At 38.2% G+C, this 14,849-nt stretch overlaps 2 protein-coding genes across 2 annotated transcripts; both read right to left on the bottom strand.

Annotated features, from left to right (window-relative positions):
- Positions 1 to 232: 232 nt before the first annotated feature.
- LOC122607174 lies at positions 233 to 2,984 on the bottom strand. The gene is made up of 4 exons (XM_043780102.1): positions 2,549 to 2,984; positions 1,485 to 1,941; positions 1,046 to 1,127; positions 233 to 536 (listed from the first exon to the last, which is right to left on the bottom strand). Exons 1-4 carry the CDS (start codon positions 2,982 to 2,984, stop codon positions 306 to 308), a joined length of 1,206 nt encoding a protein of 401 aa, XP_043636037.1. The 3' UTR covers positions 233 to 305.
- A 2,318-nt stretch (positions 2,985 to 5,302) lies between these two features.
- LOC122607879 (1-phosphatidylinositol-3-phosphate 5-kinase FAB1B-like) lies at positions 5,303 to 14,105 on the bottom strand. The gene is made up of 11 exons (XM_043780947.1): positions 13,032 to 14,105; positions 12,164 to 12,874; positions 10,745 to 10,898; positions 10,308 to 10,652; positions 9,454 to 10,224; positions 9,037 to 9,368; positions 8,820 to 8,943; positions 8,575 to 8,745; positions 7,127 to 8,464; positions 6,059 to 6,322; positions 5,303 to 5,965 (listed from the first exon to the last, which is right to left on the bottom strand). Exons 1-11 carry the CDS (start codon positions 13,529 to 13,531, stop codon positions 5,642 to 5,644), a joined length of 5,034 nt encoding a protein of 1,677 aa, XP_043636882.1. The 5' UTR covers positions 13,532 to 14,105; the 3' UTR covers positions 5,303 to 5,641.
- Between the last annotated feature and the right edge of the window lie 744 nt (positions 14,106 to 14,849).

Below are 14,849 nucleotides of genomic sequence, written 5' to 3'. Positions count from 1 at the left end.
ATTATTTTGGAGCCCAATTAATAGAGGGTATAATTGTCTAAATCATAGCCAAATATAAGATTGGGTATTTTTGTTATTTAGGTTTTTAATCTATTTGTAATTTAGGGTGTAAATTTGGGGATATTTGCAATTCTATGGGTGATTGTCATTTCGGTTTTAAAATTGGAATTTATTCTCATGGGATTGGGCCATGTTTATGTTGATTTTGATACTATACAAATATACATATCCGTATAAAAGATTCAATATTATAGAATACGTACTTCTGTAGTTCTGTCAACCACCCATCTAAAACAAATTAACAGTTAATTTGAGTTATGAAAATTAATGTTACAAGGAAAGCAACTACAAGAACAGCCAGAATATTGCACGTTTAGGTGTCGTTTGGTCTTATTCGCTTGTTCCTTGGCCTTGTGCAATTGCTCCGTGTGCTCAAGCTGTGCAGCTGCTCTTAATTCCTCGGCTTTTCTATGAACATCCGCCATCTTTCTCATCATCTTCTCCTCAAATTTTGATCTCATCTTTTGAACCTTCACCTTTAAAATAACATTCTTAACTCAAATCCTAATTTAGCTTTAATTTCAAGATGATTAAATTATGTGTGTGTATGCTTTCTATGTAATTTTTGTTTGCATGCTAACACTTGGTGGTATGCTACATATTGTTTGCTGTAAAGTTTAAATTACAAATCCCATAGTAAAACCACCATATAAATAGTAGAGCTTTCACATGGCTTTGTAAGTTGCAATCTTTGAACCAAGTTATTTTGGACCTTTCTGTATGTATGTATGTATAGTATATTTGCACCCTCCTTGCCAACATTTATGAAACCATTCAGAATATATGGATTTTGAAAACTAAATAGTCTAAAAATTCTTCTAATCATATAATTAATGATGACAAGTGGCAAGTTCAAAAGATAAGATACGAAAAAATGAGTGAATTCTATATGTCACAATCCATGGTTTTAGGAGAATTATTAGGCTAGCTTTCAGGAGGATATGTTATTTCCCTTTAATTTAATACTAAAAGTTAAGATTTTTACCTCAAGCTTTCTTGATTCAGCTTCTGCTTTAGCATTTTGGAGGTCCACCCAAGCTTGAATATTTGCTTTTTCCCTTTGGTACCTAAACACCGAAACACCCAATTCAACCTTTTTTTGTTTCTCTTGAAGCAATCTGCAATCACATTTTGCAATACTGTCTAGACTCTAGAGGTCACAATGGATTGAGAAGTGTTTGTGGCCTTGTGTATCATTTTCTAGAAAAATGTTATGCTTTTGTAAACACTAACAAATTTGTATTTTTATCACAAATGAACAAAACAGGTTTTTGTGGGTCAACCCAAACATGCCTGACCCATTTCGACCCCTTGTTAAAAAATGATAGGTTTTAGTTTAAACCCTTTAGAACTCTATATATCCAACCCAATGTATCCGCCCGTATTCTGGGACATTACACTGCAAATTTCTCCCAGAGATTCACCTTAGACAACACTTGGTCTTTTCTTCTTGTTCCCATGCAAGATCTCCAGATTCTGAAATACTTTTTCGACATTGATAGTTCATTTCAAAGTGTCTAAGGCTCTTGGATAAATCCTCTTCTTCCTCCTCCCTGGTACTCCAGTTTGAAGATTCAAATGGTGTCTCTGCTAGCCTTAGCTTGGCTAAATGGCAGGAGTCTTGTATTAATAATTCTGCCCCCATGTCCATTGGGCCGGATCTGGTTGCAGGGGTATTGTGGCGTGGGGGGGACATGGTTTTGAAGGGAGTTGGGCATCTTGAAGTGGTGGAGCTTCCAAGCGGAGTCATTTCTGTCCCAATGTCTCTGCTTGCAGCCTCCTCTTTGAACAAGAAGCTTTCACTCAATGGCTCCAAACATTCATCTGCAGGTACTTTCATCAACAAATTGGGCTCTTGATCTAACTCATTTGTAAATTTATCTGCAAACAGTGTTATAATCTGATAAAAAAGCACTCTCACATTTATAATAATTAACTATAGTAAGGTTTTAGGATCTCGGAATGTCTACACAAATGTACACTCTAATCAGGGTATCCGTTTCACTAGGATATCCGGGTAGCCGGTGCTATGGCTTTGCTAGATTTATGTAGTGTGATTTTCTTTGAGAATTATGTGTTCTTTATTGGTGGTACGGGTCAAATAAATATGAGATACTGGTTAACTTTAAACTTTCAAAAGATTATCTTAACAATAAAGCTGATAGTGCAACTTAAATGGTAAATGTAACTAACAAAGTACCAGAAATGTTTAACAATAGCCTAAAAGTCATAACAATCTAGTCATTATCGCTATTATATGCCGGATATAAGTCTAGTGATAAAAAAAAAAACTTTATGCTACGGGTTACTTCACCCAATCCTGTGGTACGTACTAGACTAGGAAATTAAGGTGCTAAATTTAAAGATGTTTAATGGAATATATTATGCATGCATTTATTTAATTTCCTTTCAAGAACGAATATAGAGTCCATTTTGCATCAAGGAAGCAGGGTTGATAAAGAAAAAAAGGGGGGTTAAATATATATACCTTTTACAACATTAAAGCAGGAATCTGAGGCAGTTAAGTTATGATGATGGTCTTGAAAGGTCGAAACTTTTTGCTGTGGTGATGTTATCTGATGATTACTAGTAGTAGACTTTCTAGAAACAAAATCTGCAGACTGCTTTACAAAACCATTAATAAGATGATGATGATGATGATGGTTTTTTTCATGAGAAACAACAAGCCATTTTTCAGCATCATTCCATTTAGAAGAAGAAGAACAAGGAACCAACTTCTTTGACGGCCCATTATTATTATTAATGCTGAAGCTGAAAACGGGTCGACCCGGTGTAGATGGAGCTTCCACATTATGTCTCTTGTTATAAGCAGCAGCAGGAGGTCCGCCATGTTTGGTAGCTACTGGGAGTGGAACTGGAAATGAGTTGGTATCATCCTCCACAAATAAATTTCCCTTTCTCATTCCTTGCTGCTCTGCTCACTTTAAAAAAAAAAAAAAACAAAACACAAAGTTTTAAGCAGCAGCCCTTATTTTTTAGTTTTGACCACCAAAGTGTTTATGTACTCAGCTGCTACTCTCATGGTCCATATATATCACACACACACTAGTTCACTTATATTTAGTACTCGTAATATTAGATGAAGATGGTACCAAAATTTAGAGTATTATATAATATGCGGAGTATGTGACACAGTGGATGACAGAGAGAAAGAGAAGGTAGCCATGAAAAGAAGAGTTTTGTTGGTAAGTGAGTAATGTGACTAACTGACTGATGGGGCTTGTCAATTGACTATTTTGTTTCTTTCTTCATCATTCTAGGGATGAGCAAAAAAATTGTTAGACTCGCGCCCGACCCGGAACCGGCCCGAACCAATCCGCCCGGAGCCCAAACGGGCCGGGTCACGGGTCACGCCTTTGTGGTTTTCGCAGGTCACGGATCACGCGGGTCGGGCCGGGTCGGGTGAAGGCAAAAACCGAAAAAAAAGGAAAGAAACCCGTAACCCGCCCGTGACCCACCCGTAACCGACCCGAACCGGCCCAGTATAAAAAAGTTGTTTCTTTCTTCATTCCTTTGCTTATGGTAGATACGTGGGAAATTACCCCGGCGATGAGATGGTGGGTAAAGTGTGATAAGTTATAAGGTTACCCTATCGGTATAAAAAAGTTTAAGTCCGTCGGGAGTCAAACATATTTAATTAATTTATGTATGCAAATTGCCACTAACTTGTTCGGTCCAGCCACTAATGTTTGGGCATTAAAAATCTGTTGTGTAATTATTTTTGTTATTGTAAGTTGGTTTAAAAAGTTTATGCACTTGAGTTAAATTAATAAAAAATTGATTTCGGTTGGGTTGTTAATGAGAGTGTAAAAATAAGTTTTAGTTTGGTTGGATAGATGTAAGAGAAAGAAATTAGTTTTATAATGAATAGTATCGTTGGGTTGGGTTGTGAATGGGGATAGCCTAAGAGGTGATAAGTCATAAAGTGTGATAATCAAATGCTTTAGCCGTACAGGTTCCACCCTTTGATTTAAAAATTCGTTGAAAGTATATCGAACGACATTTCTAATGAAAGGGCATGAAATTCGTCGATAGTATAGCTGTATGTGAAACTGCTATTTTTTTCAAATTTTATTATAAAAGTAATCACATTAAGGTACAAACTAAATTATAAGTCATTGATTTCGATGAATTTATATTATTTTGTTTACTATAACATAACTCTTCCGCCACCACATGCTCCAAATTTACAAATAATGATTTTAAAGATAGAAGTTCCATAAACAACACTCACATAAGCTAAACTCGACCTTCTCAATACCAACTTTTAGGGACTCACATAAGAAACATTCTGGCTCCATCACTGTAAAGGAAACTATCTAGGATTTGAGTTCTTTCATGGCATATTGAATTGATGGGACTTTGTTAGAGAATATGCATTCATTCCGGATTTTCTATATGGTCAACCTGTGGGAGAGGATTATAAGGCTAAAATATCTCGATTTCTTGGGATTAATCAAAGGATCTTGGTGTACCTTGAATAGAGCTCTATCATGGGTAGGTTTGCAACGGAATCTAACTCCATGATATAAGGAGAGTCCACAAAGCATCCGCGAAGGAGCATGCCATGAAGAGGTGTTGTGAGGTTTCTTCTTGGATGTTACACAAATAGCAGACTGTCGATGCTATTGGAATGTTCCTGCGGATAAGTAAATCTCTGATGGGTAGATGATCCATCTCCAGTCTCCATCCAAGTATGTTGGTCTTCAAGGGGTCAGTCTATCCTGTGGGAAGTTTCAATGCTTCAGGCCATAGTTAGCACTCAAGTTTTGTTTCATGGACTTCACAGTGAATAAGCCTGATCGCAAGCCTAAGCTCATGAGTCACTTGCATATGTAAGGTTAAGATATTGGATGCTTGACAGTAGCTCTTGGAGTTGGTGTAGTTCTACAGGCGTGGATGGGGGTCTTGACCAGCTCCACTCCCATTGAGAGAAAAATCATTCCTTGTGCAGCGATCTAGATATAGCAGCCTTCATCCTTCTAGGGCTTGAAAAGACCGGGGAAAGTTGTACTCGGCAGTTTATTTCAAGTCCATAAGCCGATGCAAAATCAAATAGAGGTCTCGTTTCCAATAGTCCTTGACTTTTAAAAATCATTCCCTGTGAAGCATTCTTAATGCATTGTTATTATTACTCCTTACAACTTAAACTTTCTAATGATCAACATACGCAATAATCATTGATATTCACCATTCAGATATAAATATAACATAATAATAATAACAGCAACAGATAACAAAATGACTATCAATAGAATATACATACATATTTGAACCAACCATACAACAAAGAACGAACAAACACTTGGATGTACAAAACTTTCTTGGGTTTGGGTGGGTAGAGGCTGATTAATAACTACCTCCCACATGGCTTTCTAACAAATAGCCTTTTTTTTTTCTCTTTTTATCTTCATCTTGCTTGCAACAAATTACACTCTTATCTTTTTGTGAACATATTGAAGCTCAAAAATGATTTTATAGACACTACTATATCTGGAAGAGCAAAATCAAAAAGGACTTGGCTCCCAAAAAGTAATCTTTAAAAATATACAACCTTCGGTCAGTCGGCATCACCTTGAGGAGTATTGTCTCCAGAAAGATCTGTTTGCGATTTGGTTGTTACAACAGCAGGAGGAGACCATTGATCTGGAACCATTAGAAAATAAGTTGTCATTGCTTTCCTGAATCTCTTCTTGTACTGTTTTGGTGAAATCACAGTTGGAGATGCATTTTTCGGGCCACCAAGAATCCCAGAAGTCTTCACCCATGTCTCCAGGTGCTTGTCCCATGTATACTGTCTCATGAAGTCAATTATCCCTAAAACCAGTTCATGATTCTCTTCATCTACCCCAACCAGCAACGAATAATCCATCACATCAATCGACTAGATACATTATGCAATTATGACATGTTAGTATGTTGCAAGCAACAATAGTTATGTAAATTCACCAACTATTGATCAAAGAAGCAAACTTACAGCAAGGAAGGCAGTATCATTCCAAACAGCTCTTTCCAGCAATCGTTTCGCTTTGTTTCCAACAAATATTGGAGACGTTGGCATTGCTTCAATCAAGTTCTGATCCAGTAGAACCTTATTACTCCCACTGGAATCAGGATTATACCGTGACCTCGAAGATCCTTTAAGATCGTAAAGCCGTGTCAAATTTCTTCCATACAAAAGATTCTCCATAACCAGCACATCCATTTTGGTTTCTTTCCCTCCTTTCAATTGCTTACTCACCTATACACAAAATTCCAAAAAATTAAAGTGCCGCACACCAATGTAAACGCAATTATTCATCAAAAGGTTCAAATAATATGCCAGGATGAAATTTGGTCAAGTTTAATTCCCTGAATTAATTTTTATCTGGGAAGATCTTATGGGCCTGCCTCGTGTAGAATTGTAGTGGTGGCTTAATTCAGGTCTACATGAAGAAACAACTAATTCAACAAAAACGGGGTATTTATACTTGAGTTAATTCAACTTTGGTTTTTAGCACCTTTCCGAGCCCCACCAGAAACCCAAATTAGAATTTCACTACATAATCTATATACTATCATATACAACTTCTATCTTATAAGGCCCTCCCAAATATTAAGTCAATGGCCTTAAAATTAAGGATTGTAGGTGTAATCTAACCCTGCATTCCGTATCCTAGTAACCAAACACCCCTCTTATACTTTTCCCCTTCGAGAGCATTCCGCCACTTTTTGGTGACTTTCACTTTCCACCCAATTCACCATACATAAACCAACACAACCCACGCAAAAAACATACTACCTTAAAAATCTCACTCCAATCTATCACCTTATTTTTGCTGCCGCATTGTGCAGGTAATAGGCTAGTGTAAACTAATAGGCCTCTTTGCCCTCAAGGCCTCAAATGATGTTTCCAGATTCCCAGAGTCCAGAGATGAATTACATGATATTTATAGAAGGCGAAAATTTGGTCAAATCGCATAAATGAACAGAGTTGCTATTCACAAATCACAACAACAAACCAACAGAAAGATAAGCAAAGGAAACTACCCAAGAAAAGGTATACCTGATAAATGCCCAAAATCTTTGCAAGGCAAGTAGGGCTTCCAGTACCAATCGACTCAGAAAGATACTTGAAATATGCAGGAGCAAACTTGATAAACGACTCCAGCTCTGTCTTTGTAACCTGCTTGATTATGAACCGGTCATCTAATGTTTTTGCAAAGAAAACATTACTCTTACCTCCTTGAGCACCCCACTTCTTACAACGACTAAGAGACCTAATATAATCTAGTTCACAAGGGCAACAAATCCTTCTTAATGCTTCAAACCGTTTTGCATAGTAACAAGTCACGATGTATTTGACTTTACCAAGAGGTCCTTCATCTGCAAACTCGACTCTAGCATGCAAAGCCTTTGTGTATGACAATGGATCTAAAACAAAGGACCCACGAGATCCTGACATAGATAATAGACTCTCAGTTCCACTGCTTTTAACAGATTCCAATGTCGCTTCATCAAAATTGGTGAATGACTGAAACATTGCTGAGTCTGCAGATTGTGACGAAAAAATCGATTCCCCGTCTTTTAGTTCACCAGACATCTGGGAAACATAATCATGCGAGAGCAATGCATAGGATATAATACTTGTGGGCTCATCATCATACACTGGAACAACCGTGTCATTGATCCCCACGGCTAGAAGAAGTCGTGCTCCACCCTGGAGTTCTGAGTCACGATAGGATGGGATGTAGACTGGCCTATAATCATTGAGCGTCTCCAGTTTCTGAGAACTTGGTAACAAATTTTTATTCAAAGAGCGATAGAAGTTTAAAAATGGCATGCTAAACCAACTCGACGAATCTTCTATGCTTTCAGAACCTCTTGTAGATGATGCAGGAGATGGAAGTGATGATGTATGGTCTTCACCATGATCTCCCGTATCATCTGAATCTATTAGCTCAGATCCTAGATGATTACCAGTCCAGGCAGCGTCTAAGGTATCCGACAAACTTGCCATGACAGACAGCTGCCCTTCAGAAACAGCCCTAGGGACACTTGTCTTGCCTATTAGTGGATCAAATTTCTCAAAACTAACCTCATTTTCTTCTTTAGGACTTGAATCTACAACCACTTGAGTTTCTTTATCCAAAACTTCAGACTGAATTTGCTTTTTAGCAACAGTCTCGCCTACATCTGAATCAACAAGTGACTCATTTGGTTTATCCATGTTTTCACATTTGAAGTCAGTCAGATCATCTAGAGGACTGTTACTCATAACACTAGCTGCATATACCAATCGGTGGTCCCACACGTAAGATTGAAAGAGCAGTTGTCTTCTCAATCGGTTAATCTCAAAAATATCAATCATGTCCTTCTGGTGTAAAATCTTTTCAAGTGATTCCTGTAAAAATATCACAGTTTAAAATCATTCTGGCTTGTCTTTAAAGGTTAACCTCATATACCGACACTTTGCATGATGCGAAAGTAAAAAATAAATAAAACATAGGTGACCTCAAATTCTGCTTTCTCTTTCTGTAACATCTCTTCCAGATATACCATATGACGTCTTGACTGTGGCATACACGGGCTACTATTAACTGAACTCTTCCCAAGTTTCTTCTCTGCCATCTGGGTCAGGGCATTAAGAATTTCTGAAAATAATAGCTCAGCCCGGGTAACAACCTGCCCATGCATATAATTAGAGAACATATTTTAGTTGATGCAATCAAACTTAAATACTTGCAAGATAATTAAACCTCATTCACTTCATTTTGTATCCACTCCCGATTCCCATTCCTGAAAACAAGTTTGGCAGGAGGAAGGTAAACTGAATGAACACTGATTGATGCATAGCGGAAGCAGGCGACCATTTTGCCACACCTGTAATTATAACATAAAAAAGTAAATCATGCACGTCCACTCTAAAACTTCTGTAGAAAGTAACATTTATTAATGTGCACGATGAAAAAATACCCATAAAAGCGAAGACAGTCACGATGCAGAGAATGACCACAGTTTGCAACCCTACTAGCGGCAGCATGGTTAGAAAAACTAAGCTCCAAAAACTTGCCAAATGATAAGCCCCAAGCTGCATCTGACATCACAATTCTTCGGGTTGCAGGAGGAAAACCATTAACCCGTGGACACTTTAAGCACCTGTGCCACATCCAGATCTTACCATCTTTTTCTCCTGGTAAGAGTATTTCTGTCAGCTTCTTTACGGATATGGTGAGGGTGCCTTGTCTATGGGTGTAGCACTGTACATGTGCCTCCGAAGGCATTTCACATGAAGGACATCTATAAGCCTGCCATATAAACACAATTTCTGTACTTTCAAAATGCAACTTGTACTATCAGAATCACATAAGTTAATACACAATTTCAGCTTACTTGATCAAACAAATTATCTCGAAGAAATCGTCCCAATGGTTTATCAAAATTTCCATAATATTTAATGCGAAAGAGATGGGACCTTTCACAAACAGTCCCTTTCCACACGCATCGTGATGACAAGGATACCAGTATGCTCTGATTATCTGATGGTGTTGGAGGAAAATCTTCCTTTGAACCATTTGTTCCATCCAAGAATCGGTCAAGATTTTCAGTTCCATCACTAGTTTTTGAACTTTCAAGCAAATCACCTAGTACCCTGGGGTGCTCAAATCCATTAGAAATAATTGCTTCAGGGGAATCCTTTGCTTCTAATGTACCCATCTCCAGATGTTCACTAATAGAAGAAGACTCAGCTTCATTAACATCTGAAACATCCGATTTTGAAAGCACAGCAGAACCAATGGAAGTCAGGGGTCCATTTTGATGATTATGAGTATTAGATCCAACTGGCAACAGCGTCGTTTGTGACTTCTGGCTCATTATAGAAGAGAACACGTCTGACATGGGGAGACTGTTTGTTCCTCGTGGTTCAGTGTCTTTCAAGGGAACAGTAAAACCAGGGATTGTTGAAATAGACCGCTCAATACTTAATGCCTTCTCAGGAAGTGCAACGGTTAGTGGAGAATTCAAAGGAAGTTCTGGAAGTGAAGCTCCTTCATCAGCAAGAAAAGAGGTCTCCAAGGCTAGGTGATAGGCTGCAAATACACCATACTGAACCACATGCTTCACTTTCTTCAGTTCATCACCACTCGCACCTCTCAGTAATATCTGAAAATTAAATTAAAAAATGTACTACACGCATATAGAAACTACAACTGTTTTATATGATTATTGAATGGAAAATGACTTACAGTGCAGCCAAAGGGTTTTGGGCAGCCTTCAAAGTACATCAATGTCTTGACCAGCTTCTTGCCACCCTGGCCTGCAGTTCCATGTTCTTCTAGAAACTTTTCGACATGAAATGTATCGCAGTATCCCAATTTCTGAGATGAAAGATGATCGATCGAAGGAACTATCTGAGCACCAGTGCAGCGAGCTATTCGCTCCAGCAGTGGCCTTTTAATATTCAAAACAAGGGATATGTCTTTCGCCAGAAGGTATTCTTGCGCATAACGTGACACTGATTTCTCTACCAGAAGAACATCAGGCTGGTGTGCATCTATCTTTGCAACAGCCATCTTTAGATGATCCATTTCCTGAAAAGCAAATTACAAAAAACGGTAAAAAAATGGGGTTCACCAAGTGGTAATTTTGTAGAATAAAAAACGGCTACAAGAAAAACTGCAACCTGTTGCAATAGAGTATCAAAACTTGATAGGAGGTTAGAAACTCGCTGATACTCAAGGGCCCCTCCAAGAATCAAAAATCGTGGCTTCTCTATTCTTGATGTCATCCGTCTATGAGCAACATTTTTCTTGCAAACAACTCCTTTCACCACCATGCTGGAACCCAAGAAACATTCAAAGAAGATAAAAAGAGGGCAAGAAGCCCTCATACAAGAGAGGGTGAGGGAGATAAAATGAGAGAGAACCATTGGAAGCACCATCTACGTATATATGTTTTATTTAGTCAGTTCACATTTTCACAATGCAAAGTTATGGATATCCAAATGGCATATGTTACCTTCGGTATATAAAATGCAGTCCGAAGATCGGAACTTCTAATGGCATTTCGTTTCATTTAGGTGCTGTGTAGTCAATTTCGGTGGAATTCAGTTTTCAGCCCTCTTTCAGAATTTCAATCCAAATTTATTTCCCGATATTATCGGTGATTACAGGAATCGGTCAATATATCAGACCAAATTTCGGTGGGATAGTTTTGCTTTTTGTTTTTTTGGTCCATACTTAAGCACAACATAATAAAAACTAATTTTGGAAAGTATTAACACCAATTATATCAGATATTGACACTTTTAAGCTTGACTTTTAATGTTTCTACTAGGTATTAATTATTATACATACATGTATATATAAAGATATATGTTACATAACATTAACATAACCGATACCCACCGCGATAACCGATATCTCAAATATACCCCTTGACCGACATTTAATTTTGGACCAGTATAACTACATAGTGTAGGTTACCCCTTTCTTGCAAAGCCTAATAAGAATGTAATGTCAATCTTTGAACAACTATACAAACTTGTCATCTATCCCCTTATTTTCTTTCAAGAGAAACACTATCTCCTACCACCCTGGCAACAACATTACCACTGATGCTATAACCTACATACTAAAGCAGACTCTAGTAAACAACGATATAATGAAGGAAAGGTGCAAAGAAAAATCTCCAAAAAGGAGTCCTTAAGCTAGCTACTACTTTCCAAGTGATACCATCTGCTATTTAAGAGCCATATAAGATCACTAACAGAATAAACAGGTATGACAAGCATAGTATCTCCTGATAGAGAAAAATGAGACCAACCATCAACAATGACATGACCTACTTCAATGACATAGAATGTCACAAGTATATTAGAAGTTATAGTTCGACTAAATTTCTAAGACAGTCAAAAACGACTTAAAAATGCAACCGACTTAGAGCTAAACCAAATGAAAACTAGTAGTATAGACTTAATGCATAAGCTCACCCATAGTTTGTTGGCAATTAAGCTGGCTATGTGATAGTAACAATGGTAACATTGTAGGTAAAAAGCGATCATTACAGGGTGTTAGTTACAAGTAGAACTGTCTAACGTTACCTGTCAGAAGGACGTCCAGAAGCTAAACATTTGATCTTCACATAACCTCCAGGGTCCATCCCACCACTTTTGCTCGTGTCAGGTTTAAGCAATGATGCAGCTTCCCATGACAGAGATGTGATTATTTCAAGCCAGTTATCTTTATTGTCTTCATCACCTACCCCTAGGTTCTCAACCTGCAATAGCTGAGAAACTAGAGCCCTAAAGTGTCCATCAACTACACTCTTCATAGCTTTCTTGTGCTCCTCATTTGACCTATCCCTGTTGCGGAACTCTCCACTCCCGGAATTACTATACCCCCACTCTCCCACAGCATCCCCGTTATCCTGTCCACCGTCATCGTCGTCATCATCATATAAAAGTCCTTCCCTCTCATCTTCTTCATCTTCTGGTTCAGGAGCCAGCCATAGGTCTCCATTATTCTCGAAATCCACAGGTTCAACATCAATGCCTTGTGCAGCATATAAAGACGAGGAGGCTTCATTTTCAGCGATAACATCGTGTTCGTCTTTGTTGTCATGCTGTTGGGAGCACCTCGACTCGTAGGTGTTGTGAAGATAAGAGCTGCCGGTAGAATCAGCATCCGGGTGCACTTTGCGGGAACCGTAGTCATCCATTTGTAGATCATCATCATCGTCATAATAGGCATTATTATCATCCCCCTCTGAAAGAAGCCTTAAATAAGTAAATTCTTCACTCAAGTCATCTCCCCTGATGTCAATCAGCAAGACAAGAATATGAATTCAACCTCTCTCATGTAAACATACAAACTAAATATGCATAATGGGTGCGTGAAATGGACTCTTAAACATATTATATATATATATAGAGAGAGAGAGAGAGAGAGAGAAAAGAAAAGAAAAGAAACCTGTTGACGAAGGAAGCGGACGGAGGGTTCCTTAAAGCTGAAGGAGGGGGATCCATGTTATGAAAAGAGGTGGGTGCAGAAGTAAAGCTAGTAGTGTCAGTGTCGCTTGATTTGGTAGTAATAAAACTGGCAGAAGAAGAGGATGGTGAAGTGGAGTCGTGATCAGGAGCACCTTGCTGCTGCTGCTGCTGGCATTGCTTGAAACAGTAATTACAGAGCCTGATGTGATCAGTAGTAGAACAAGGGAGGGAATGAAGAAGAGCGCAGTTGCCACAAAAAACACGACCACAAAACCTACAATGATGCCTACGGTTGAATAAAGTAAAAGGGGAATCACAGTCGTAGCATACCCTGCAACTGTGATCCGGCATCCAAAACTCCCTCCTCGACGACGAAGACAGATTTCTATTATTATTATTATTAGCAGTGGATGTGGATGTGGATGTGGATGTGGATGTGGGAGGTGGATCGGAGGAGGAAGTTGGAGGCCCCTCCTCCATCTAATCCAAATCTTCTTCTTCTTACTAGTATCCTCCTACTACTATTACTATTACTCGTCATTGTGACGTAACAATCCTACTACTAGTCATCTATTCAGCAACTAACATGATTCTGATTATAAAAAATCAAGGCTGGCAACCACTATCTATCTATCTTGTTGTGTATTTATACAATATAAAATATATATCAGAATCAAATACACAAACAGCAGAAACAATTATGAAAATAGGATTTCAAAATGAAAAATAGGGCAAACCCGATCAGAAATTTGGAGAGGAATTATAAAAATTTAGGAAAGTAAGTGAATAATTAACATCTGGATGGATGGATGGATGGATACAAGCTGTTTTTTGTATGTATATGTGTGTATTACTTACTTTAGGATCCGGATGATGATGATCTCATAATAATCATAACAAATACATAAGAGAAAGAGGAGACGAGACGAGAGGGGAGGAGAATTAATAACCCCCACGACACGACATGACACAAAATACAACACAGCACAACACAACACAGGTGGTTTGATATGTTAATTGATTGATTAATTTTCTAATATATTACTCGTATTATTATTATTATTCAATTGTTAATTTTTTTTTAAATTTACAAAGGAGAAGGGAGACACACAGAGAGAGAAAAAAGAGAGTGGAAATTTAGAAAGAGAGAAAAAAAAAGTGATAGAAACCGTGAAGGGGGAGGGGATACCTGGAAAAGGTGAAAGAAATATATTTAATTTAGATTTAGATTTTGATAAAATCATACAAAATAGATGGAGAGATAGAGATGCAAAGGTTTTACACTTTCCTTTTCAACATAGGGTTGGTTGGGGGTTTGAAAAGTCAAATACATTTTTTATGAGAAAGATTTTAATCAATGTTTTCAAACCGGCCGGTTGGATCGATCGGACCGCGATCTAAAAGGAATTTTTACAAAATCCGGTTTGATAGATAGCAGTCGGATTGATGAAATTGGACCGGATGAAATCGCTGTGAATCGGGTGAACCGGACCAAACCGGATCGCTTTCAACCCGTGTCTACCAGTCAAATGGTCAAACGAGGAATACTTTGCCGGAAATTCGATCTTAAGGGTCGCCGTCGATAACTGGGTTACCGGAAATGGTTAGTCGCTGGGAAATCGAGTCGAATGGCTTGTGGAAAGTGTATTTGAAAGCTTGCCGGAGATAGCTGGGTTGCCATCGCCGGAGATTCCTCAACTGTTGTAGATCGATTTGACTTCCAAATTTAGTTTAGTGTTTTGTAGTGTAGATGGGTTAAAGAATTGATATCTACATGATAATGATGATGATGATGATG

Source organism: Erigeron canadensis, chromosome 7 (assembly GCF_010389155.1).
Source record: "Erigeron canadensis isolate Cc75 chromosome 7, C_canadensis_v1, whole genome shotgun sequence".
In the NCBI taxonomy this organism is placed as follows: Eukaryota; Viridiplantae; Streptophyta; class Magnoliopsida; order Asterales; family Asteraceae; genus Erigeron; species Erigeron canadensis.
The sequence above is the reverse complement of the archived record's forward strand: the minus strand, read 5'-3'. Positions and strand labels throughout refer to the sequence as shown.